The sequence below is a fragment of the Streptopelia decaocto genome, assembly GCF_964273445.1.
Source record: "Streptopelia decaocto genome assembly, chromosome: 3".
In the NCBI taxonomy this organism is placed as follows: Eukaryota; Metazoa; Chordata; class Aves; order Columbiformes; family Columbidae; genus Streptopelia; species Streptopelia decaocto.
In genome coordinates, this window is record NC_138656.1 from 32325639 (window position 1) to 32353510 (window position 27872).

The following is a 27872-nucleotide window of genomic DNA, read 5'->3' on the forward strand; positions in this document are numbered from 1 at the left end:
CATTTTTTTCTCTCTATAAGCCAGTCTTGGTCTTTTTATGGTCAATGCCTGAACTCCCCTTGACTTACTAATACAAAAATTTAGATCTGTGTGCATTTCATCATTGGAATGAATGATTTCAAACTGTGTGGAAACTCTTTACATCTGTTTGCCACATTGTAGCCATCTAATTCAAAAGAATCTCCTTACATAAAGAAGTAGCAAAAATATGTTATGTTATGTTATGTTATATATGTTATGTATATGTTATTATATCTAAAATAGGAGGTTTACGCTTCTCTACTGTGCAGTGCAAATGTTCAATTGTAATCATTCACCTGTGTGTAAGCTACCATTTGTTTACAAAATTAGAAGCCCTATTTTCATTTTTTTTACCCTCAAATAACTGAACTTGATGCAACTGGAAAAGATCCAAATGTTTTGTGCCAGCTTGAATTTAGGTCATCTCTTAGGTCATCTCTTTGGACGCCAGCCTGTTTGCTAGGTAAAGAGACAGCATATAAACCCTAATTGGTGCCTATAATATCAACAAAATGCACATGGTATTAAAAAATCTATTTGTTTCTACTCATTATTAATAGGGAAGAGTCTCCTTTAGCTCCATTATCATTTTATGAGCACTTTACCCCTGCTGAAAACATTAGATAATTTGGAATAGAAAGTTAGGAAAGATCATTTGGTCTAACAAACATGTTCATATTGGACCAATAAGTACCAGCCAACATTCAGTATCTATGAAAAAGTTTGTCTCCATATATGTAAATCATCAGCTGTATTCCTGTGTTTTCTGTTTCACCTTTTCTTTTTACATTTCTAAATATGAGAATTTAATATTTTTATTATGTCTATGGCTCTTTGGGTTTGGGTTGTTTTTTTGTTTTGTTTTGTGAAATATCGTGACATCCTCTTCAGGAACGTTACTGAATTGATACCCTCATTCAAATCTTATTCACCAGCTCTCTTTTTACCATTCAAGACAATTGCTATCTATGCAGGCTTAGGAGAGACTTGAAAGTTTGAAGGTCATAATATTTGTGGAAGTACCACAGGATTCACTTCTCACTTGTTTCTCCTGTTCCCCATAACGTTATTGCAAACATTTGCTGCTTAGAATCTCTATGGTCTTTCCCATATTGGTGCACACTTGAAGCTAATTTATGTAGTTAGATCTTATGAAATATAGTGGCAAGTCTACATCAAGTATCATGCATTTTAGATAGATGCATAAAATATGTGGAGATCTGGACTTACTTTTTGTTTGTTTAAATAACATATATCAAATATGTTGCCAATAGGAAAGCAATTGCAAGAGTTTATGTAAGCAAACTTCTTTAACTGAAGCAACCTCTCTGGTTACCTGAAGTGTTTCAGTAGATTCTTTGTTTGCAGCCTAATTTTTCTAACTTGGATTTCCATTTTGCTTGTCACAGAGTTGACAGCTGAAACACAAAATTAATTGTTCTTTAAGTGAACTTAATTTTGATATATAATATACAGTGTCAGTGATCAGGGGTTAAAAGGCAAGCTCTCCCAGAAATGAATCATGGCACATAAAGCAAGGTTAAAATGAGTCCTTCCAGGTCTGTGTTTTGAGAACATGCATCCTGCATGCTTTAGAGAGCTTTAAACTTTAAAAAACATACTTTCAGTTGGCTAGGAGTGCTTTTCTGATGCATTTCAGCTGTGTGATCTGCATCCCTCTTCATCCAAACATACGACTGATTCAGAAGTGGACTTTTTTTTTTTTTTTTAATATGGAAGTCTGTTATTTACTGAGTGAGTAAAACTGAAGTAGCACAGGCTCTTCTAATCATTTTGGAGCTGAGCTATCAGAAAAATTTCATGGAATCTAAAGTAATGTGGAGAGAAAGCTTTTGTGATTTATGTGTGGTCTAAATGGTAAGCAGGGTTCATTAAAAAAGAATTTCTGAAGGGTGGAAAGTAACAGAAGAGAATAAAGTTAACAGTGTAAAAGCTGTCTGTGAGCTCCAGTACAGTGTGTGTTTACATTATTTGCAAAAAAAAAAAAAAAAAAAAAAAAAAAAAAAAGGGAAATGCTAGACCAAGAATTTGGGACAGATTGACAGTCACTTAGCAGAGAGCACAGTTAGCTTAACATGTTTCCATCCCAACCATTTATGGCTGTTTTACTGTGAGTTTTCTTCCCAGCATCAGCTTAAGAACAGACTTGTGCTTGACACAGTGTGTTTTCAGAGTCTGCTATCATGATTCAGACTCACCTGGATCAGCACTGTCATGCCTTTCTTTTTTTACTCTGTTAATATCTATAAGACCGCTATCAAAATGAGTTTTAAATTAATGTCATAAATGATGTGATACTACTCCCTTGGCATTGACTTAGAAAATGTTTTTTGTGTGTGTGGAATTTTTTACTCATGTTTTCTGGTTTTCTTTTTTTCTCTTTTTTTTTTTTTTTTTTTTTTTCTGATGAGCACTGAGAAAGAAAACCCATTCTTTGTTTACTGCTGTTTTTCACAGAAAATGGGTGTTTGTTTGATACTTTCATATTCTTCCTCCTTCAGGGAATTTCTGTTTAGAAAATTATTCTTCCTGATACAGCAGGGTTCTGGCAATGGGCTTCAGCACACCCTTGCTCTCAGTATAAGTTAGGCCTGCTGTTCTTAGGGCAGAACCTCACAGTCCTAAGTGGAAGAATGGAGAAGTATGAAAAATCCCCTCTTTAAGCTTCATCTACTGTAATAACATTAAATAATAAATATTTAATGGTCTATAACTTCCTTTACCTAACATAGTACAAGAGAGAAGGAAAAAAAGGAACCATTTTAGATCTCCAGAAGGTAGAAAAGACATCTTCATCTGACACTGATTTGAAACTTTTTTTTTCTTGTCATGTGAAATTAGCTATGATTATCCATCTTCCAGATGTGATTAGCACAAATTCTGTGTGGAAACATTATTGAGAGCTTTAGTAAGCTAAAACTAATGAAGAATGAAGTAACTGACTTGCTAGTGTTATTAACTACAACAAATAAAACACTATTAGTTTAAAATTTGTTTCTACACAGAAAGAGAGATTTTAGTATCTCTAAAATATACCTTTAGGTTTTGTTGGTGGTGCAGGTTGTGTTTGGATTTTTGTTTGGTTTGGGGTTTTTGGTTTTTGTTGATTTTGTTGCTGTGGTTTTTGTTCTGTTTTGTGCTAGTTTAGTACTTTCAGTGCAAGTATCTCAGGCTAGGTACTTCTATTTCATATTAACATAGCCTTTTCTGATGTAACTCGCCAGTATTACAAAACTCTCTCAAATTAAAATAACTTAAATTGACCATCTTACATTAAAAGAGTATCAAATTCTGAAATAAAGACACATGCTGCATATTTCCAGTGAAGCAATTAAGTGTGACATGTAAGTAATTCAGTAATTTTCAATTCCATGTTTGTAGCTAGCCCCATAATTACGTTTCCATTGAATTTCAGTTAATTAAGCACTTTCCATCATTGCTTTTTCCCATCAAACTGAGTGCAGTTCAACTTTCTAAGCTGAGCAATGAGAAGACTGGAGACAAAGAATTTTTTATAAATGTCTTCTCAGTGTGAAATATAAATCTTGGTGCTGATCTTCACATGATAGTATAGAGACCACCTCTTTATTCAGGTTTCTGCTCCAGTGAGTGAGAAGTAATTGTTACCAGGTTTTTCATTGTTATCTTGTTACTAGGTTTTGGGTTGATTATCTTTTCCAGGAAACAGAACATACTGACTATCTAAGAGAGGTCTAGGTATATGATCTCAGGACTGAGCCACAACATCTGACCAAAAATACTTTATTTCCTCTGCTTTTTTAGTTATTCTACTACGACTGAGGTGAAAAAAGTCCTTAAGAAAAAGGACAATGGTATTTTACCTCATTGTTTCATACGACCTTTGCTCTGCTGCACATGCATGGCTCTGACTAGGCAACTAAAGCAAGATTTGTGAGTTCTCTGGATTTCTTGCTCTTTATGGGTTTCTTGTTGCTTCTGAACATCTAGACCCAACTTTGTTCAGTGCTGGGCTGCTTTATGTGTTTTTCTGGCTTGATTCTTGCTGACGTATATTCTTGTAACTGTCTTTGGCTGGAGGAAAACTGTTCAATATGCATTCTTCTGGTAGAGAACTAAGGATCAAAGATTAGGTGACTATCTCACAAGAGATTATTATTGCTAAGGAGAAAGGTATTATCCATCACTTGAAGGTAACTGAATGAAAACCAAAAGCTATTTTGACTATCCTTTATTTACGAAAAAAGTTTTTCTCATTCTGCCTCTTTTAGTAGGAAGATGACTATAGACTGTGTGTGATGTTTTGACTAGAAAAAATGTGGCAGAGCTGTAACTGTAGCTTCTCTCACTATATGAATTTCTTAAATCTTTTACAGCCCTATTTTATATAGGATGTTCATTTTGTAGAATTTTATTGTCCTTTGTTTTTAAGTCACCTAGCAAGCAGATCTGCCTTGTCTAATATATGTTAGGAAAAAGAAAATGTATAGTTAGTATTCTCAGTATTCCTTTTTTTTTTTTTCTTTTTCCTTTCATCCTCCTGTAATTATTGTCTCCTTGATTTAGTCTGTGAACATTCTGGAAGTGAATTGGAAGTAGCACTGGTTTTTTTCATTTGTAAATCTACAAATCTTGCTGTTGTGTAAATTCATAGGAGAAGGTTTCAGTTGTTTTCACAATCCTTGAGCTGATAAATCATTTGGAAAAAAAAAAAGGCTCACTCAACTAAGATCTGTTCATTAACTTCAAGCTGCATCTGCATTCACATTGTCAGTGTATTTTTTACCTTTGTTGAATACTTCAATATACTGGAGGAACTCCCAGAATACCCAGAATGTAGTCTGACTCTGTGTTTATTTTAGAAAGAGTTCTGGTAATTTTTACATGAAAACCTAAAAAAGTGTGAAGGATGTGGTGATTTCTTTTGCTGGTATTCATAGGGATTTTCTTTGTTGTGCTGGGGTTTTCTTTGTTGTTGTTGGTTTTTTTGTCCTTAGTGTTTAGACCAGGTTGGTCTGTTTGTGTTGTGATTCTTGAAGTTGGCATTTTAAAAATATATCTAAAAATACACTGAAGAGTCTGTTATTTCCTCAAACGGGTGAAGAGGCTGAATTGCTTTATAACTTCTGATTTGCATTCTACTGTTTCAGACTTGAGTCAGTCTTCTGGTGCTCAGATCTCTTTTGGCTTCTCTGTAGTCCTTGAGAAACAAAAAAATAAATTGAGCTGTTGTATTTTTTCAAGAATACCAAACATATTAAATGTAATGTAAGAGAGAAGAAATAGCTCATATCTATAACTACAGTTTGTGTGATTTGTTACTCTTGATAAATTAACCTTGACTCTTGACTGTCAAATATGAATAATTTTCAAAAATAGAGCATTGTTTTTCAAGACTTATATATACTTTTTCTTTCTCTTGAAATATTTATCTTTTTGCAGTGTTATTCCAGTAATGCTGCAATATAGTGTAATTTTTTTGATTTATTCCCATAGACTAAATCTGTGGTAATCTCAGTATGGGTAAATCCCTGGCAAACAATCTCCAGTATCAAATCCAGGTTTTAGTTGCAAGGACCTTGAAGGAAAAAAGACTGCTAATAGCAGTCAGCTTGGTAAATCTCGTGTTTGACACATTACTTTACAGAGTTGTTTGCTTGTTTGTGATTTAATTTTCCTTACAAATCCTATGTATTTTCAGGTTGGATGAGTTAATTGAAACATTTCTTGAAGATAATGATCCTGATAGCAATCTGGATGTTGGTGCTGACATGCGCAAGATCAAATATTGCTTCATTCATTTGAAGGTATTTCTCTTCAACATTGCTTTTAAATAATTAGGCTTTAGTTATATTGTTAATACTGAAAGCTCTGAGATACTAGAGAAGAGCGGAATTTATGTGTAGAAAGAGTAAAGTATATTGTATGCTTGATAGTGAAGATCAAGAAATACAATTTGTCCCGTACGTGACACAACACATATAACTTGGACAGTCAGCTGGTGGCATGATTTTATTCTGTCAAGAGTTTAGAAAGACCTTGCCTTTTCTACCATAACTAGAGAGTCTCGGAATAGAATAATTATGTAGCTGGAGGTGAAGTTAGGAGAGTATGCTTTTTTGTTTGTTTGTTTCTACTAATAGCAGCTAATGAATGATTCAAAGATGACTGATAAAAAACTGCTCTTGCAACACAACTCTGAAGAAAAAGACACTAACAAGGAAGTAGGAGAAGAAGAACTAAAAAAACTGAAAGAACTTCTGCAGCAAAGAGACAATGAAATCAGTATCCTTTGTGAGAAAAAAATAATATTGGGGTTTGAGGTGACTTGGCTATAATGGGGTTTGTGTGTGTGAGATAGGCATTAGCTATATGGAAGGAAATTCTCTCTACTGACCCCACTGTGTTGAAGCAATTTCTCAGGTCCCAGCTTTTACGTGACAGGACTCCTGCTTTGCACCTGCTTCTATTTCAGTTGTGACCCAAACCAACATCCTGGATCCAAGCACCACTTAACTTTGGAACAGTCCAGGCAAGATCCAAATACCATGGATCAGGCCACACCTAAAACACTCTCCTCAAGCAAATTAAACCTTTTCTTTAGAATGCAATACTCTGATGCTATATAAAGACTCATTTGTTACCTTAGAAAGGATACAATTTCCTGTAAGTGCTATTTTTAGCCAAATGAAGTGCTACTCTGGAGACTATTGAGCTATTTGCCTTTAGAATAAATATAAAACTCATACTCTTTACCTGCAACTTTAAAATTTAAATTAATGCTAAAGATTTTGGCATATAAAAATACTAACCTGCTCAGACAGGCTTTGTCCATGTCACTACCTCACAGGAAACATGTGAGTAGCTGCACTGTTGCACAATAGGTGGGAGTTATTTTTCACAGTTTGGCAGAACTGTAAGCAGACTCCAGCATCTCTGTGTCCCCAGCTTTGTGGCTACTTGGTGGGTAAAATTTGAATATGGAAGAGAACTGAAAAATTTGGTTTGTTTTGGCTTGTTACAGAGATTGTTTCACAGATATTAGAGAAAACCAAATTCAGTTGGATTCTCTGTGCTCAATAATTCCAGATCAATTTTATGTATCAAATGAGAATGGCATTTTACATCAAGGTGTAACAAGGTACCACTCTAAATTGAGGTGGCAAGAAAGCTTCTTTTTCTGCTCTGTCACAAAAGATGAGATGTTTATTTTCCAAGGCTGACTTTCAAATAAATTTAGCTATAATATTATTTTAAAAAACAAACAAACAAAACCCCCACAAAACCAAAACCTAACCAAACTGGGAGTGTCACCCAATAGCAATAAAATACCAGAGATTTCATTCCTGTTTGTCTGTAAATCTGCTTCAGGCATCAGCTGAATGGGATCAACAATTGTAGTCAATATGTGAATTTGTTACTGTTTAGTAAACATGAACCTGCTGTTTTGACAGACCAGGGTGGATGACTATAATTACAAAGAATATGCCCAACTCAAAATTCACAGTCACATATAGTCTTCCATAATGTGAATTGTTCCATTTAAAAACCAAAGACTTAGGGATAAACAAATATGATTGTTGCTTTATGAAAAAAAAAAAAAATGTCCTTAATGATTTCCTTAATTTATCTTGAAGATATTCTGGTAAATATGCTAAAAAAAGAAAAAAAGAGAGCACAAGAGGCTCTTTTCCAGCTTAATGCTGCCTCTGCTGGTTCTACAGTCTTGGAGCAGTCTCTTTGTGTAAACTTGGAAGAAAGTCAGAGCCCAGCTAGCTCTTCTAGTTTGAAAGAGGCAAAAGATTTCAGCTCTTCAGTTCACAGACAACCTTTTCTTTCCAGACAAACAGGTTTGTGTAATTAATTAAGTGAACAGTCACCGGATTATTACAATATGATTTACAGTATATAATTAAAATGTGTACCAGAACAGAAAAGTTTTATTTTCAATATCAGCCGTATTATGTTTATATTGTACCCACAAATTCAGGGATTGAAATTTATAAGCCTCTCAAGGTGCTGATGTCTTTTACAAGCTGATGGGAACATTCTGTTGAACAGTCCTACGAAATCACAATATAAGTTCAGTTACAGGCCCTTGAATCTTTGAGTGAATTCTCAGAAAATGATGTTTTTTTTAGCATAAGTCATTAAAAAATACTAGGCAATAACATATTTCCCCTGGAATATTTGAAAATGTTGACCTTTTTTTTGAAAAAAAAGTAATCTAAACTGGAACTGAAGATACCAAGCTAATTTTTGTGTAGGCATTATTAATTGCACATTATCCTTAAAAAACAATAAACACTTCTCCCCCTTCCCCCTTCCCCCCCCCCCCCCCCCCCCCCCCCCGCCCCATTTTCTTAATCTTCCAGCCTAGGAGAGAAATCTTATATTCAAATAAAATGAAATTTTGTTACTTATGCGTCTAGCTCTGGCATCAGACTGTAAAAACAAAACCTTTTGTCATGATCTTTAAGATTTTTTTTTTCTTTCCTTATTACACACTTTAGATATCTGGGCTTTCTTTAGTGTTTTTAATATACCATGGTGGTTATTTCTTTTGTTTAAAAAAATGAATGTGATTAAGTGACCTGAGACCTTAGTTCCAAAAATGACAAACAGCTCAATTTTTCTGCATGTGTGTAGCTTTAGTGAAGTGGTACCTTTCTGGAACGAGACTTTACTAAGTGTGAACCAAGTAAAAATTCTTATGCTGACATATTTAGAAAAAAATATATTTTATTTTTTTCTCAGGTGTTATAATTATTCACATACTTTGCAAACAAGTTAGAGCTGAATTAATAAATAACACATTCATTTAGGATCGCTAACACATTCAACAACATTTTACCACGTGTTGTGCCTTTGTCAGCAGATGAGTACTGTTTGTCTGTAGGTAGGTGATAAAAGGTTTCAATCTCTTATAGTAAAGGCAGTGTATTGTTATTCTTGCTTTATTCTAATTGAGCTGTTTGTTTTGTAAAATTTAATACATAAGCATATCAAATACTGCTCAGTGAAAAAATAATTATTTGGGACAGATGGTTGGCACAGGGAATCTTGCCACCATGATGAAGTATTGTCTTTGGTTAATCAATAAGTAAAATAAATGTAATTGATTCCCATCCTATTCAGATAATGAGTTTTAAATGGACATGTGTCTGGAATGAGAAGGTAGTATGTTTTTTATTAGAAGATGGTGCTTTTTATATTATTAGTTTGCATGTTATATGATTTTTCTCATTCTGAAAGTAGCCAGAAACCTAATCCCTTCTTTATAGTCCTCTTTGCTTTCAATTTTGGGTCAGGTTCTGTTGTTCTGCATCTATGTGGACATGAAAATGGTTAAGACCTTAATAACCAAGATGCTAAATATGAACATGAAATTCCTCCCTTAGGTTCACCTGATTTATTTCTAAAGTTTTCAGTCATGGTGTTTGAGGGCTACAGATAAATGAAAAGTCATTTTCAGGTTATTTTAGGTTGTCCTACACATCTGCATTCCTTTAGAGTGGCTGGACATTCTGCTACAAGTCTAATCCAGTGATGTTGGCAGTGTTTGGACTTACAAATTTCTGTAATGTAAATCTGTTATAATGATAATGCCATATAACACTATTCTTAAAATGCTTGCATTATTTTGCTCAGGGAATACTTAGAATAGGTACCAATCTCTTCTCTTTGGCGACCAACGTCAGAACCCAAGGGACTGGCAGGAAAATTGTGCCAGGGGAGGTTTAGGCTGGACATCAGGAAAAGGTTCTTCCCCCAGGGGGTGGTGGAGCACTAGATCAAGCTCCCCAGGGAGGCGTCACGGCCCCAAGCCTGACAGTGTTCAAGAAGAGACTGGACAAGCCCTCAGACACATGGTGTGAACTGTGGGGTTGTCATGCAGGGGCAGGAGTTGGACTTGATGATCCTGGTGTGTCCCTTCCGAATCAGGACATTCTATGATTGTATGTAAAACAGTAGAAACATCAATAATAACACAGCATCTACAACCTTCTCAGTGTGGCGTCAATCCAACTTTGGGACACCAATTGTCTTTGCAAGAATATAACTGAGTGTCCAGGCTTTTCCATGCATTTGTGTCTCTGAAAGTGGCAGTATTTTCTCCCTAATATTTTATAATATTTTATATAAATAACTTTATTTTTATCTTTTTTTTGTTTGTTTGTTTCTGAAAGTTCTGGAAGTAAAAAGCTTCAATATTATCTTCATATCCTAATTAACATTTATATTAAAAAGTTCTTGTAGATTGGAGAATATATTTTTCAAATCAGCTTGTAGGGTTTTCACAGTTTGATTCTCTGTGGTACCAAGAGACATGTTTGGGAAACGTTCACTATATAACACTTGTAAACACATGCAAACAACTCATTGGAAATGCTGAAAAAGGTCTCACTGTGTCTCACAGTTTACATAAAGCCATCATAGCAGATGTAAAGTTTTGCTACAGGAGAAAAATTTTAATGAATCTTAAATAATCTTTTTAGAAGTATTAGAATGCTTCTATGGTCTTCAAAATTACATTTGAGATTTTAAAATGGTATTTTAGATTTTGAAAGAATATACAAAACATCAGAATGGATAATAACCCAAAATTTTGGAAATATAAAACAAATATTTTAGAGCATGCATTAATAATTAAGATAAGGCCAAACAATACAGAACAATATCACATGAAGAAAAGTCTATATTCATATATTGTACTTTCTTGGTAGGCGAGTTATTGTTTTGAGATGCTTACCTGTAAAGTACCATAAAACCTCAAGTGGTTATTACTATTTTTCTTTGACAGTGCAAAGATACATTGGTACATTCCATGGCAGCCAAAAACTCTTAGCTCTGTCTGCTAATGTCTAGGATATAACTCTCTTTCCTATTGGACTCAGACCTTGGCACATTTATGTGCTTCAGACTTTATTAATCTCATTTGTTCTATTCAAGAATGAAGAAAAATGTCTTGAAAAAACACCATCTGGTGGAAAGCATAATGGTCAACTTACGCAGCAAAAGAAGTCATTTGCAAATATATAATTTTAATACTCTGGTATCCACCAAATATATGTTCTAACTTAAGGTTTTCTTTTTAACCATCAGATTTCTTTATGGATTTGAAAAGCTTTCTCATCATTATAAGTTTTTGACAGTTACAGGCCTACTGCAGTGATGAAGTTGTCAACTGACTGGGGAGGTTTGTGAAATAATGGGAAAGAAATTTCATAGGAACCATTACAAAAGGATGAAATGTCATTTGCAGGAGTTACAAATTCCCATAGACCTCGTCATGACTCATACCTGTTTCTTCTAAGGTTGTCTTGCAATCTTGAATTAATATAGCTATTAAAGTAATTCCAGAAACTTATATTATCAACCTCCAAAGTTATAAATACTGAATCATGCACCTTAAAAGATGAAATTAAATAATTGAATCATTAGATTCTGGAAGAGTGTGTTATAAAAGATACTGAGGTACAAGCTATTTTGGAAAATCTGGTCTGCTTCATAGTAAATTTTCAGAACTACCTGAAGGCATTCATTTCAAGTGTTATACCATGAAAGGTGAGAAATTACTTTTCAATACCCATCCTACTTACAGAGCACTCTAAATTATAAGTCCATAACTACATGAGTAAGTGTGAGCAAAACACTCTAATATACTCAGTAGCTGCTGTTATTTATTGCATCATAGCATCTCTCATAAATCTGAAACAGACAAATCTCTGGCTGTGAATTTAGTTTACATTTCAGATGAGCATTCCAGGAAAGATAAGTTATTGGTATAATGATGTGAGCTTTACAAATGCTTAAAAATATTTAATACAATAATTTAGTTCATAATAAAGTCTCAACTACAGCTTTAGTTTTATTCATAATTTATATCTGGTAGAGATAAAGTATGTGAAGTCTAAATTCAAATGTGGAATTACATATAATCTTTCTCAGGAGGTGGAGTCAACTGTCACAAATTAGTAGTTTCAGGATAAATCGAAGTATGAATGAACCTGTCTAAACAAGAACAAATCAAACTCGTCATACATTTCCCTGGAGTAATAAACATTTTGTTGTGTTTTACTTTTAGCATATTATATCACTTCTTCTGTAGAGATAAATCTTATTTTGAAATAGGTCTTTGCTGCTTGCTTCTAGCATAATTCTGTCAGTGTAAGAGACATATGATACCATTCTTCCTCCTCCTGGATTTGTTTTTCTCCTGAAATATAAACAGTTCGGTTACCAGAAAACAGTGTGAATATTGTGACATTCAAAGAACACAATAAATCCAAGTAATAGCTTCCAATAGTTGTTTGTTCTGATGGGTTTGAGAAAGATTATTTTACTCTCTCAAAAGATTTTATTAGGGTCATGTTTTGACCATTTTTAGCCATTTCCTATTTCTTTCGCTGACAAGTTGTGCATTTTTTTTGAGAGTTTGGTACAGAACATACCTGATATGTATCCCATTCAGGGTTTAAGATCACTTTTTGCTATGCAGTAGGCAAACATGTGCAAAAAAGAGCATTTCTACCGAAGGGCTGATTAGTTGACTTTAAAATGAAAGGTGAGAGATGGTCTCTATAAACAGATGGTGATTTTGAATAGCTGGGAAGCAGTGATGATAGCACACCAACTGTTCGGTTCTGAAAGCTAAATATTTTCATCTTGTATTAAGACTTCTCAAAATATTTATCTTGGCTATTTTATATATTTATGTAATAATTTGAGGGAAAAGCTTCCTTCTATTGTTGGAAAACCCACAGAAAGTTCCCTAATGGAAAGGATTGACTGAGGTTTTCCATCAGAATCTCTTCTATGTTATTCAGTTCAGAAAAAGGCAGGTCTCAACCTTCCAGAAAAATGAAGTGCTTAGTAAACCTATATGTTTCTTGGAGTACTTTCTGTGTCTGGTAGTGCTTTGAGATATTTGGGGACAGACTCTTGGCACTGGGCTCATGACAGATCTTTTGTCGACAAACAAATGTACCCATTTTATTGCTATTTGGTCAGCAAAAGAGCTCACTGATGCATTTAGGGCATTGTTCAGACTTACTGTTGATCTTTCTCATCAGTCAGAAAAGAAACTATGTGCTACATTTTTCTGTTATGGGTCCAGGAAAAAGTATGTATTCCATTTGCTCTACAGCTGAATTTCTACCAGCTATTAGTAAGATGTAGTGAATGTTTCATTGCTACTGTTAAACTTCTGTAAATAAAATTTGAAGAGATGTTTTGCTATTTTCTTAAGTATTGTATGTTTTCTATAATGTAGAGTGATTATTTGCTACAATAAATTTTTCAAGGTTTTCAAGTTTAAGGACCAAGTAGGAAGTATCAGACTTCACTGCTTAACATTAGGTATTTTAAAACACCTTCAAAATAAATTCAGCAAATGTTGAGCATCAGCATATGCTTTTGAACAATTTTATGTGGCTTTACTTGTGATAAGTTTAACAAAGTTGTTTTCTGGTATTACAAGTCACCAGATAAAACACGTATTGCTAAGGCTCCAATTCATGTAATAAACATGAATGCATGTCTATCTTCAGGCAGATTTTGTAGCATTTAATTGTAGGAATTTTTGGATTTGTCATATGATTTTATACATTTTGGTGTCTCTGACTGTCTTAAATATCACGGTTTTATTTCCCTTTTTAATCTTGTGAAATGAACAAAAAGTAAAAATTAGAATTCAGAGAAGTTGTTTCTAGAACAAAATTACTCTCTTTAAAAGTATATTGATTGCAATAAGTACTAAGAATACTAACTCCATTAATTTATGAGATGATTAATATTTTTTTTGTTTGGTTTTGTTTTGTTTTTCAAAATCTATTCTTGTAACTGAACTCCTTGCAAGAGCTTTATTTTGTCAGTATTCACAGTGAGTTTTGTTTGAGTGAGGACTTTGAATTGAACTCACTGAGATTAGTGAGCAGTAAAAAAATGAATGCGTTAAGAAGCTTGAGGCTCTGTAGAGACATCTATGTAAGCAACAACAGATGACTATTCTTTGTTACGAAGAAATATAAATATGTTGTAAGATTCAAAGCTGAGCTCTTGCAATTGGTATTCCGTGATAAATCCCTGTGTGTTAGGATTTTTGCCATCTTAACTAAGTGTTTATAAATATGAAGATAGAGTTATTTTTAGGAGATGAAGCCCAGATTTTGCTTTTTGGAGGCTAGGTCTCCATTTGCAACATCAAAGGCAGATTTTTTAAGTTGTAAGGATTTAATGAGAGTGGGGAGTGGATCATTGCAGTATTTTCATTAATTTTTCAGAGACACTGAAACTTAATTAACTTAATATATTGAAAATGCTGTTATGTAAAACCACTTACTGCTTATATGACCGTCAACGGCTTTTTCTTTCCCCACAGTTATTTAGTTTTACAAAAGTTTTCTGGTTTTTCTAAGATGCCCATCATGTCTTCCTTTCCACTTCTCAGCTGGGAATCTCTTCTGATGTGGAACGTATGTTTAGAAGCTTGTTAAAGATGCTTTTGGCAGTTTTTACTGCCTTCATCTTGAGTCTGTTTAGAAGGGGAAACTTTCCAGTGTTTTTATGCTAGTTTACTGTTCTCTTATCCAGATTAGTCCGCTGAAATGTAACCTAGTGTTCCCTGGAAGTTCTCTACTATTTCAAATCTTTTTGGCTTTCTGATTCATTAGCTATATTTGGCTGCCTAAAAATGCTATCGGATCCATCAGACTAACTCCTTAAAGATGTTTTCAGCTTTTGTGACTGAAGCTCTTCAACTCTTGATATTTTAGAGGCAAAATATGCTGCTGAAAGTTTCTGCATACTTGAAGGGTGATTGAATTCCTTTATATATTGACTGTCATGTTTGGCAAATGCATCTGTGAAACTTCTTCCATATTGTTACTGTTATGGACATTAGTCCCAAGGCATTACAGTGCCTTTTAAAGAGAGCCATTACATACACATTATCTGTGCATATGGGTAATACAAAAGACTAGAAGCTCTTCCAATTAACTTAATCTATAGATATATCTGTGCAGATACTGCTAATTCTGCTAAATAGTAAGATAGTCTAAAAAGTTCTGTTTCACTTTTTTTTGTATATTTAATCTAAAAAAATGCCTTTTCACATCCTGCTCCTAACAGAAGCAGATATTGTCTTGAGACGCTAGTCTCAGCACATTTCAATATAAAACCAAACCAGAAATTATTGGAAATATCCCATAAAACCCTACTTTTTCTTCATATTTGCAATACATTTAACAGGTTAAGATAAGTTTCATACAAATGTTTCAGGCCAATTTAGTGCTTCTGTTATTGTACGATTTTTTCACTGAAGTTGTTGGAGCTATGACTTTTAATCTCAGCAAGAATGGGCTCCCAAGTTTTGGATGCTTTTCCTGAAAAGAGCAAACATTGTACAGTTCACTTATCTGTGATACATCATCTTTTTGTCTCTTACAGAATTAACTCTGGAACATCTATTTAGTAACTGTGCCTTTGTTTTCATTTTCATTTTACCTCTGTTGTAAGCTCAGAAAAATACTTTTAAAAGGATAATATTATATTAGCGGGAAGTTACATAGTATTTACATTAATTTGAGAAAATTTGGACCGTTATTGTCTTTCATGTGAAAGAAAAGAGTAAACAAATTATTGGAGATGGGCTATACAATTAGAGCTGAGGTGATATTTGGTTTTCCATGACGTTATGCAGCAACTTTAGTAACTTTTACTTCTAGGTCAGGTACAAGGTCTTACTGATTTTTCCTTTCAGAGTTGGTCATTTGTACAAATCTATGACCAAGATGCTCTGCTGTAACCATCCACTGAGCTACAGTGAAAACAGGCTTTAATACTTTTATTCCTAAAGGGAGGCAAAAGCTGGTCTGACACTTCTACAACTTAAGGCAAATGCAAAAGTTGGACTGATTACACAAAGAGCTGAAGAAGTTCTTTGTAAACCTGTGTGCAAAGATGCCTGAGGTGTAGCTGACCGTGGCCACTCTCCTGTAGCAGAAGTGGTGTGGCTAAAGGAATTATTTAGTATTGGTAAGCATTTAGCAGGAATTCCAGTTCTTCTTCAAACCACTGACTCTGATACAGTGACTGGTGGAAGCTACTCGTGACAAAGTTCCCAACTGACTACTTTTGTATTGTATTACAATGCTTATGGTTAACTTTCTCCTCCTTAGTAGTTTTTGTTTTCCTTTCTTTTTTTTTCATTTTTTCCTGATAATACAATTTCTATAAGTGATTAATTTCATTACTATAGAGCAAAACGTTTGCTGAACAATCTTGTTGCTGTTGTTGCTAATGATGCTATGCCAAATACTTCTAGTGTGAGCCCCCTACATGATTTTCAGCATACTTTTAGTAGACCTGCATTCAAATATAACTAAATTTCATCTTTTACTGTCTTTACTAGTTTCCTATCATAATGTTAACCATTTTCTGTAATCAGTATTCTCACTCTTTTACTTTATTGTGTCTTGAGTGTCATAATCTCAAGCCTTTTCCATTTGGTCAACTCCTGGCCTTGAACTGCTGCTGCCTCTTCATGTTGCTGAACTTGCTTACTATCTCAGTATTTTTTTGTTTATTGTAATTCCATATTCCTTCAAATAAAGAGCAGCTCAAAAACTATATTCTGAAGTACAGCTCTAGCCACAATAATATAGAAAAGTGGTCTGAAAATCTGGTGCTCTTAATAGTGGATGCCATGTCTGAAACCTTCTACAATTTATTTTATTATGCCTATTACGCTGTAACTATTACTTTCTGCTGACATTTTAGGCTTTGTATTACCTGGAGATAAAAGCCTTCAGGAACATCAGTTTATCATGCTGGAACTAACAATAAACTTTCCCAAAAACCTGAATGGAGACGTAATCTTCCTTAATATTTATAATATATATTCATACACTATTTTAGGAAGGCACCATTTCAGTTGTTTATCCCTCAACGGAAGGCAAACCAGTTTCTCCATATTTATGTCTCTATATAGAGCATACAAACATAGAGAGTCTAGTTTATCACATTAGCAGTTCAAGTTTATTAAATCTTTGGCTCTAAAATTTTTCACTGTATAAGGGATACTGATATCTTGACATGCTTTAGCGTGTGTATATACCTGATTTGTGCCCTCCTTAAAATAAAGGCAGACTCTTGCTGGATTTTTTAATGAAGGACTGGAGATTTTCAGCAATGCTTACACTTTCAGCCTTATTTTTTCCTTTTGCATTTATGAGGATTCAGTGGTCATTTAAAAAAAGAAAATACACACTTTATTATATGAAATGCATATAAAACTAGATGCATTTAATATCTCAATGAAAGAGATACAAAAAAATTTGAAGAGGTAACTTTATTTCTCTCTTAAATTGCTGTATATAAAACAAGGAAGTCAATGTGCAACTAATCTTTTATAATACAGAAGATACAAAATTATCTAGGATGTCTCCAAGTGATAAACTGGCAAAGTGATACAAATCTTTTCTTGAAAAGAAGATTTTTATTATTTAAAGCGTCTGTGCATCTGTTTTCCTCAAGAATAAAAGTAAATGTATTTTCCACTCCTTGTTTCCAATGTATTTGCTTCCAGAGGGCAGGCAGTAAGAGAACATACCCTAAGATGTTATTCATGGCTTTGTGTCAATACTGATTGATGAGATTTCTCATGTTAATCAGAAAAAAGATGAGTGCTTGGAAAGAGAATAGGTCCAAGGCAGTCACAAGATTCATTGTATCATTGCATGACCAAGCAGGATTCATTGTCAGTGCTTTTGTAAACCACTAATGCTATTTTAGTCTCTGGGGAAGTACATATAAGCATGTTGTTATTTCTCTATGAAGTCAGTTGGACCTAATCACATATTGAATGTTCATTTAATGTCTTGACACTTTGTGAATTAGAACTTTCATGCATTTAGCCTTATTTTTTAAGAGGCAAGGTTAAATCAAAAGGATCTCTTTCCTATGCCTAACGTCCCTCATCAATCAATGCAGGTTGCTCTCATGTGTTGTTCTTAGGTATGTCTTTGAGTGAATTTAAGATCAAATAAAGCTGGATATAAAAATATAAGGTATTTTCCAGAGTAAAAAAAGCCCTGATATTGGTTTCTGAAATTTCTGAATACTTATACAATGGATTTCAGTTAAGATTATATATTGAAATATGACCTGATAGGTTTTGATTAAAAAAAATTGATATACACTTATTTGAATTTGAGATTTAAATGAGAATTAACATACCCACTTAAATCCAGATAAAAGTTGTGCTGCATTATAAGAACAATGGGAAGAACTACTCAGATCTTTGAGTAGCACACCTGAAGAGGAAGCTTGCCTGTAGTTCATAATACAGCTTTGTAGATTTGTAGAGTACAAGCTCATTGGAGTACAGGCTATAAATAAATATTTTTCAAATAAAAGATTGTGCTACACTCCTCCATACATGCGTGGCCCTAGGTTTGACTCCTGCAGTATATTCCATAGAGACCTAGAACTTTAAACTGTTTAGAAACTGAATCTGGTGTAAAAAGTTTCTGCTTGTTTGTTAAATAGGAGTGGTCTCTGCGTATGGCACAGTTCTACAGTATTCCTTCTTTGCAGATATCTCTGAAATGAAGCCCTTGGCCTAGACATGTCAGTCATTTGGGACCTGCCTCCTTAAGAAATGCTGCTTGAAGTTACATCTATTGCAAAAAGGAAGATCTGTGGTCAGGCCGTTGTTTCAGAAATGTCTTCTCTATTGGCCTCCTCATGAGGTGCCCCAGAGCTTTTTAGTAGTAGCTTTCTGCACTGTGCCAAGTCTGCTTTTCTCCAGATTTCAGAAGGAAGGAATAGATTGAAGGCTGCTAACTATGAGAGGACATATATGTTTCTAAAATATATTGTGTGAACTTGTTAGCTGTAGTTCTTAATGTTAAATCATTGAATTTATTTTTAGGTGAAAAGGGCTTGGATAAATTGGATCTTGTTTTGGTCTTTTGAGTAAATTAACTTTAATGTTAGGTTTTAAATTTCTGTGATAAGGTCTAAAGCAGTGGAGGGGGAGCTCAAAAAATGGAAAAAGTGACAAAGACGATAGGCCTTTTATTTTATCTCTTAAACTCTTTCTATTTTATTTCATTGATTTTTGATTTTTGTCTTTTTGGTTTTGTTTTTTGTTGTTGTTTTTTGGTTGTGGTTCTTTTTTGGTTTTTGTTCAAATGTCAGGAATTTGTTTGGTCTGTTTGGTGGAATGCATTAGGAGACTGGTTACAATAATGTTACAATGTGTTTCTGAGTATTATTTTTTGTCTTGTGAAAATACTGTGGCTGCCACAAAACTGTAGTAGGAATAGACAGCAACAACAATTGATACTACAATAGTTTTGGTGCCTCACACTTGACTATCCAAAACATGGGAGGAGAAAATTGGTGTGGAAGGACTGGAGTTTCTTTTGATAAATAGAGTGAAAAAGGGCAGAGAGGTGTGTGACTTGAGATGTATTCCTGATGAAGCTGCAAACAAGATGAGGAACAAGAGAGACTGTAGGATGGAGTGAAGCAAGATATCAGTTACTAGGGAACAAAATGTGAACCCAAGAGAATTTCTGAGAAGAAAATGGCTAGAGAGAAAAGGCAGTTCTATGTGTCTTGAAATGACGTGTACAATAAAACAAAACCAGCAGCTGGGAAGTGACTGCTTGACTCCCTTAATTTAGCCGTTATCCCTAAAAAGACCTGAGGGCTCAACGACAGGGGCCTGAGCTGGGGCATGTTTAGATTTAATGGAGCTTCATTAAATTAGAGATTCTGTAAGAACACAAGTTACAATTTTACACTGTTGCATAGCTAATTGCTATCCATTAGGCAAATTTTTTATACTTTAAGATAAACAGGTTTGTCTGGACTCAAAGCAACCAGATTGATAGCAGATTATTTTTTCCTTTGCAGATACTTTTAATCCCTTTATTTAGAGCAATTATGTTGTTACTGTCACAGACCTTTGTCATGATACAGATTGTGCAGGGCAAAGCCTGGTGAAACAGCTGTTAAGAAAGTCCAAAAAACAAAATTCAATCACTGATAGCCTGTTCAGCTCATCTGATGACTACCATGTATTTGACACTTTTTTTGTTACAGCAGCCCAGGTGTTTGTTATAGACGCTTTCTCATAAAATTTTCCTTTTCCATCTGCTACTGAATGAGATGTAGGTAGTGTCAATGCCAAATATGACAACGACTATGTTATGCCATGTTTCAATCAATGGTGTCTTTGCAGATATTGAATAAGTTACTCTTCACAGTGCATTCACGTGTCAAGCAGCACAGGGATAAAAAAAAGGAAAAACAGCAAAATACCAATAATGGAATAATATCAAATTTGTGGATGAAGTACTTGGCATTTTTGTTGTTTGGAACCTGTTTGATGCTATTTTTCCTGACAGACGTAAAATTTGATTTATTATTACTGGACTGTAATACTTTGAGCAGTCAAATATATAACACTGGCATACAGTTCTGGAGCTAAATTGAGTTTTTGTGTGGCTGAATGGAATGCCCATCTTGGTTGGATTGAAAAATGTCATAAGGCTTTTTTTACCGAAGCATTTCTGCCAAGTGCGTACAGGAAGTGGCTTTGGCAGTTGTATCCAAACAAGTAACTTCATTTCCTGGAATCTGCTTTTTTGCAAAAAGTGGACTTTAGGAAAGAAAGCGTAAGGAGGGATGTTAAAGGGTAGAGGAAAGATCACACCTAAAAGCCTCTGAAAAGAAGTTTCCCAAAATTATTAAATTCCATTTTATCTAGATGTATTCACAACAGCATGATATTTTTTAATTGATAGTTTCTTTAATTAATTAAAGTAATATTAAAAATCACTTGAGCTTATCTGTACATAATTACTGAAACTGTTGTCTTTACTAAGGTCCTTTTTGGATTGGTCTATTTTATGTTTGGAAGAAAGAAGATTGCATTTGGTGTCTATTGTCAAAGCAGCCACAAAGTAGTTAAGACACAAGAGAATGTGTTGTATGGTGTTGTATGACGATGCAGGTTGTAGGGGGCTATCAGTAACCTGAGGCTTAGTAGAGTTTCTATTTACTGCCATTAAATAAATAAATAAATAGATAAATGGAAAGATAATAGATGTTGTCAGGTATAATTTTTAGTCAACAAAAGAGACATGAGTTGATGTAACATTAAACATATCCTGCTCAAAATATGGTGGTCATGTGCTATTTTTCATATTATTGCAAATTCTTCTTCTAGTCTAACTTGCTGTTTTTAAATCATGCTTTATTTTTTTCCTCCTCTTTTTTTCCCCTATTCTTTTAAGGTTACTATCCTGAATATTTCAATAACAGTGCCTGCAACCTTCCTTACAGTGCTGGATAGCTGCCTGTAATATAAGCACAGTTTTCATCTTCCTGTGCTCTTAATTTTAGGGTCAAATCATAGATCTTTTTCAGATGCTTGAAAAGTTCAAGCTGGTTTGTATCAAATGTGGTTTTTTTAAAATGTTATTGCAAAGGAGGGGCTATTTCAGAATTGCTAATAGGGAAAAACAGTGCTTTGAAAAATGTGGTAGCAATGGGTCACACTGTGATGCATCAGATGGGAATCTTGAGAAAAAAATACTGTTTTCTTATAAATAATATTGCAAAAGGCAAAGTTTAGAGATAAAAATAAATACTTATGACACAGAAGAAATCTTAGTGTCAGAAAAAATGCTACAATGTTCACAGATAACAGATAAAATTGGAATATACCTTTTAATAATCGATTTAGTTGGGTACTAATAGACGATATATGAAACAACTTAGTATAACTGTTGGTTTGTGTAGATTTTTTTCTTCTAATGGATGAGGAGACAAGGAAAAATGCTCTGGAATCAGTTCAGTGCAATAATTAAAGTATAAGTAAAGACAAGCAATTATTTTGTATACCTTTCCCAAATGGCAAAGGCGGTGCTTACTAAGTCATAAATAGCAGCTGCTGTAAATGTGTTTGGGGATGGAGGTTTGCCTTTCCCTTTTTCTTTTTGATACTACTTTTGATATTACATTCTTTATATAATAATGTATTTTTTTTGGTTTTGTAATGTTCACATTTTCATTACTTATGCAGAGTAACTTCAAATGGTTGTCATGTTTGCAATTGTACTTAATGACTACTTGTGCCAGTGTTGTTAGTCCTAAAGAAATGAAACTTCTTTTTAGTAAGAATCTTTCATGAATAATGTATGAGCTTCTGTTAACATTTGCCTTTCTATGTTTCTGATTTTTGGTGAATACGTGTGATAAAGTATGTTGTCTGTCTGAGGTGGTTAGCTGGCTTGGAATTTATTTTTGTTGTTTGCCATATTTTTTTTCCTTTATTGGTCTCTATTGTTTGAATGCTTCTACTGTTGTGTGGATTTAAATTATACATAAAACAATCCATTGCATTATAGAGTCAGTACATTGCATTGAGTAAGATGCATAAGACTGAGACGCAGGGGATCTGTTGTTTATTTCAGTCATTATTATTTACTTAGTTTGTGAAATTTTACAAGTGACCTCATCTCTCTGAACCAGTTTTCTCAACTGTAAAATAGAGTGGCCTGTCTTTCTTGATCACTTTGAGATTTCACATCCAAAGACCATTTCTAAGTGCAAAATATTGTTTTTCTAACACCGAGGAACAGATCAAATGATTTGTGAAAGATAGTGAATTAGATGCAGAAACCAGTCTAAAACCTTGGATGTCTTGACTCTTCATTTTAAGTCAGCATAAATGTTGCAAGACGTTTGTTCTTGAAATTACTTCTCCTTATCAATATCTGATTTGTTTGGGAAGCTTTGTTCAAAATCTAGTTTACATTTGCTACTTAAAAGTCTATGTGAGCATGGGTGAACATTTCTATTTTGATGTTTGTTATTTATTGTAAACTCTAAGAGTAAGCTGTATACAAATATATTTCATGCAAAGCCATCTACTTACTCAGTAAAAGAAAGCAGAGCAAAGCATTCACATTGAGCTGGGAAGGTTCTGAGTGTTTAAATGATTGCATTTTTTATTATGAATCCTTTCTTCTGCAATACATTCCCACTTTGATCAACTCGCTTTATTTATGCCATTTACACCCACCTTTAGCTCTGAGGATAACAAATTCTAAATATTTCAGAAATTTCCTTTAATCTTTAAGTGTACAGAGAGATAGTGACATCACTTTGAGCAATGGCCAGTGTTTGGAAACAGAAGGAGAATGTCTTAGTTTTGTATCAAGAGCTTTAAAGCAATTCTACATAAGGGAATAGTAGAAGAAAATGTCAGAGTTCCAGGCAAACATTCTTTTGATTTTCAACAGGTTTATTTAATTAACTAAAGCCTAATACAAGAGCTCATGGCTCTAAGATACAGCACATTTAATACTGAAGTAAGCTCATACAACAAGGAATTTCCATAATATATTGTCCCATTTTGATCTTAAGGAAAACAAGCAGTTTAAAGCCATCAAATAAACATAGTGTACTTGGCATTCAGGAAGAATTATGCTATTATTCTAGTGATAGTCCCTTTTTTTCAACAGATTTCCAAGGGGCAAAACCACTCTTACTTTTATGTCTTGACATAAGCAGATTTAGAGCTATAGAGGTTATCGGTGCAAAAATTATCTTTTGATCCTGTGCTGCATATTAATCACATGGTTCAGTTGGTTACAAATTTTGGTTAAAAAGGAATTGAAAGAAGTAGCTTTTCACAGTGGGAATTGTGCCAATATGAAATGGAATTTCTCTCAAGTATTTTACATGTCTTTTTTTTTTTTTTTAAGTGAAGTTCCCTAATATAGCCACTGAGACCAATGAATTTTCATCAGAAAACCTCTGTCATAGTATGTGTCAGAGAGACAACAGGAGAGACTTGCCTCTGTGAGCAACCAGTTTTACCATTAATATCACTGGGACAAAAATGTCATCAGTTTGGATTAATCCAAGAGTTTTTCGAATCACAGAAACAAAAGACAATAATTATGATGCAGAAGAACTCAGATTACTTTTTAAAATTATTTTTTATTTTAATATGTATTTTTAGACAGGTATTAGGCATCATAAAAATACAGTTTTCCTTTTAATGTACTGTGGAGACTATAGTCATCATAACTAAGGATAAATTAGTAGGAATGGACTCTGCAGAGAATGTTTTTAAGTAATGTGAAATGTATTGCAAGTTAATGTGAAGTTGCATACACATTTAAAAAAAATAATCGGTATTTTAAATTATTAAGGTTGCCTTCTAATATTAGAGATATTGGGTTTTACCTATTCATTGTCAAGAGGGAGAAAGATTTTGCATCTCCATGCTTATCCATTTGTGCATATACATATGTTAGCTGTATTTCTAATTTCTGTGAACATACTCGGGGAAAAAAATGCCAGTACATGTTTACTTGCAGGATCAGGAATTCAAATTCCGAATTAATTTACTTTCTACCACCAGTGTTGAGGATGGTAAAAATACTTTGTAATTGTGTAGTGTAAATATTCATCTAATAGTAAGTGATCTGTAAGCACTGTAATCTTTTGTAGGCTTATGGTATTTCAAACACAAAATATTTTTCTGTAAATAGTCATCTTCTAATAAGACAAAAAGAGAAATGGTCAAGAAATTGCTAAAGATGCACTGATAGATTTCTGGAAGACAAACATTCTGTGAATTATTATAAATTGATGTTGCTGAATCCTAGGATTTATTTTACCGCACTGTAGTATCAAATTGCTCTCTGATTTTTATTTCATGTGGAATGGTTGCTGCATATAAGTACAAGGAATGATCATTTTACTGAATGTGGATATTTATTGTTATGGCAGCAGGACTTACTGTTAATGGGATAGACTATACCAACCCATAACTACAGGGTAGAAGGCACTTCCTGCCTCTAGGGACAATTTAAGATGGCAAATTCATCAAAAAGTTGGATTAATTTTACCACAGTGAGGTTTCAGGGATTAAATTTGGAGTTAATATGTACACTTTTGTTTCAAAATTACATCTGTAAACCCTGATGTTATTATTTCTGATGTTTTCTCTGAGGACAGAAAATAATATGAGTAGCACAGATCTTTTGGCCAATTTAGCAACTATGAGGTCTTAGTTGTTTCTGCCTATTCATTCTCCCTTTGGTAAGACAGAGAAATTCATTCTCTGCAGTGGGCCTGCCCTCAAGGAAGGTACATTAATAATTTCAGTGGGCAATGTGGAATCTTACCTACAAAGTAGGGGAAACTCAGAATTCATTTTATAGTGGTCACAGCTTCTTGATTCTGCACTCAAAATATAAGTTTCTTATCATTAAGCTGTAGTTTTTTATTAAAATGCATTAAGATATATTTAACAAAACCCCCCCACTCCAACGTTTTGCAGCAGCAATAGCATAAGCTGTCATCCCTGTGCTGCTTCCAAAATGTTGTGTGCCTAAGGTATGTGGCCTGAGGTTGTCAGGTGGGGAATTAATTTTTAATGAATATTTTCTTCTTTTTCTCCCCTTTATGTTCCTTCTCAGTTCTGGGAAGAGTGCTGTAGTTAGTCATAAAAGATGTTCCTCATTCATCATCCTAGAGTAGATATACAATGCCCCAAAAATGGACGTGCGAAGAGGAAAATGTCTGGGTGAATCCCTGGGTTGAAGGGAAGATGCTTTGAGATCTGTCTGCAAAGGGCTAGACGCACTATGCAGTAAAGAGTAATCCACTTTTAGCTATTTGAAGATGACATGACTGGCAGTGCAGAGCTCTCACATTCACACTTATTAATTCAAAACCTAGAGTTATCTATATATTTGAGTGGATATTTTTGCAATAGTGTTGGAAAAGCTTTTGTTTCAGGTGAGGTTTTTTGTTTTATGTAATTCAAAATCTTTTATCTTGTGGTGACGGTGGTGGTTGTTTGGTTGAAGGGTTTTTTTGTTTGTTTTTTTTGTTGTTTTGGGTTTTTTGGGTTTTTTTTTGTTGTTGTTTTTTGGTAATAATGTACTTCAAAATGCATAGCAGTGAAGTTTGGGAAAATGACAGACAGCAATTGCACCAATGCTGAATTTAAGTTTCCAAGCTCATCAAGTGATAGTACTAGTTGGGAAAGTTAACATTCCTGTTTTAAATTGCATCTTCAATATAAAACATACAGATTTTTAACTATTGCTTCTAATATCAGATGGGATGTTAGAATCCTGTTAATTGTTTTTTTCAAATGTGTATTGGTCTTCCATGAGGCGTGCCTGTGCCAAGAGGAATAAACAAGTATATTTACTTGAATTCCAGAAATATATATGTAATATTAATGAAATTTGTCAAGAATTTTTGATTTCCTTCAAGCAATCTAAACTAAAGACAACACAAAATCATAATTGTTACCACATATTACTTCAAGTCTTGAGATAGGCAATGAGGTTTTTGTTTGTATCATTTTGTGTTTAGACATCTGTCCTTACATATAGGAATTCCCAAATTTATCAAACACAAAGTTTTTTAGAAGGCTTTAGCTGATACATAGGATTGTGTGGTGCCATTCTAACTTTCGTTGATCCTAAATAACACTTCAGCCTTGCTTCCTTCCATCCTCCTTCACTCAAACCTGTGCAAATACTGTGCAAGGTGTTGGTTTGGGTTTCATTAACTCAGTTTTTGAACTGCACTGAAACAGGAAATTACACATTTTGAGTATTCAACTTACTATATACCAATGCTAATAAAAGAATACATCAACATAGTTAACCTTCTGCTGCTGTCCTGTGGCTTGAAAATGACAATTTTTAATCTCTGTTGTTATGGGATTGTCAGAGTGAAAGTGTCATCATACCTATAGTAACTAAAGAGGGATATCAGTGAATACAATGAGATTATAGGAACTTTGTTGTCACATTATCAACTTAGAAGCGTGTAAGTAGATATTTGCTAAAAATAGCATACAGCTAGAGTTTGTGTCTCTCCCATGCAGTCCCCCTTACATCCAACACATGGCTTCTTCTTACCAGCCTTCCTTGAGGTTTGCAGCGTTGGAAAGTGTCTCGATATAGGTACATTTTTTTATCCTAAAAATTTCATCTGCTGCCTATAATATTTTTTTAACAAGGATGTTTACTACTTAAAATATTTTCCATTTTGATTAATTTATCAGTATTTCTATAGAGTCGGGATTTCTCTTGTTGCAAACACCAATTGCTAATGGCTACAATTCAAACCATATGAACTTAAGTACATTTTCAATGGTATCTTAAGAATTTTCAAGTTAAAATTTGTCTTTCTGTTGAATAACTGTTTCTGTAGGTTTTATTCTTAGAATATTAAAAGTAGTATTAATGTGTTGCATATCTTTTTTTCTTAAAAATGTAATGTGCGTGTTATTTGTCATTATCGCCAGCTGTCAAAAGGAATAAGCAAAGGGATTGGTAAAGCTCATTCATCTTGAATGTAAATAGATAGCAAATTTTAAAATTCATTAATCTAGGTGGCTTACCATAGAATTTATCTCCTGGATTCTTCTGTCAACTCTTTCCTTCAACATACACCATTTTTTTGGTGCTGGTGTTCCTGCTGGAGAGAAAAAAAAATAAAATAATAAAAAAAAAAAAAATCATGAAGTGACTCTTGCACTCCTGTAGTTTATAGCCTGAAATATTAAGATAGCCCCAAGCTTGTACTAATTGATAGTGTACCCATTACAGACGCTTTTTCCTTGTCTGCCAAAGCTGTAGTACATACAGACTTCTTCTACTTAGAAAACCTCAGTACCTTAATAAAGAATAAAACTAAAATGTAATATGAAATTTCAAGTACAGTAAGTTTCCAAAACCAGATTGATGTTTATAACAAGTCATTTTTCTCTGCTAAACTGCTCT

General features: G+C 33.9%; 1 protein-coding gene across 1 annotated transcript in view; it reads left to right on the forward strand.

The window, feature by feature from the left end:
* Positions 1 to 27872, forward strand: part of KIF6 (kinesin family member 6) — a gene marked incomplete at its 3' end in the record, with an annotated part of 147333 nt that overhangs the window by 61274 nt on the left and 58187 nt on the right. The window contains exons 11-13 of the mRNA XM_082048141.1: positions 5723 to 5828; positions 6165 to 6306; positions 7659 to 7871. Of these exons, the coding sequence (XP_081904267.1) occupies positions 5723 to 5828; positions 6165 to 6306; positions 7659 to 7871 (461 nt within the window). The remainder of the gene's footprint in view (positions 1 to 5722; positions 5829 to 6164; positions 6307 to 7658; positions 7872 to 27872) is intronic.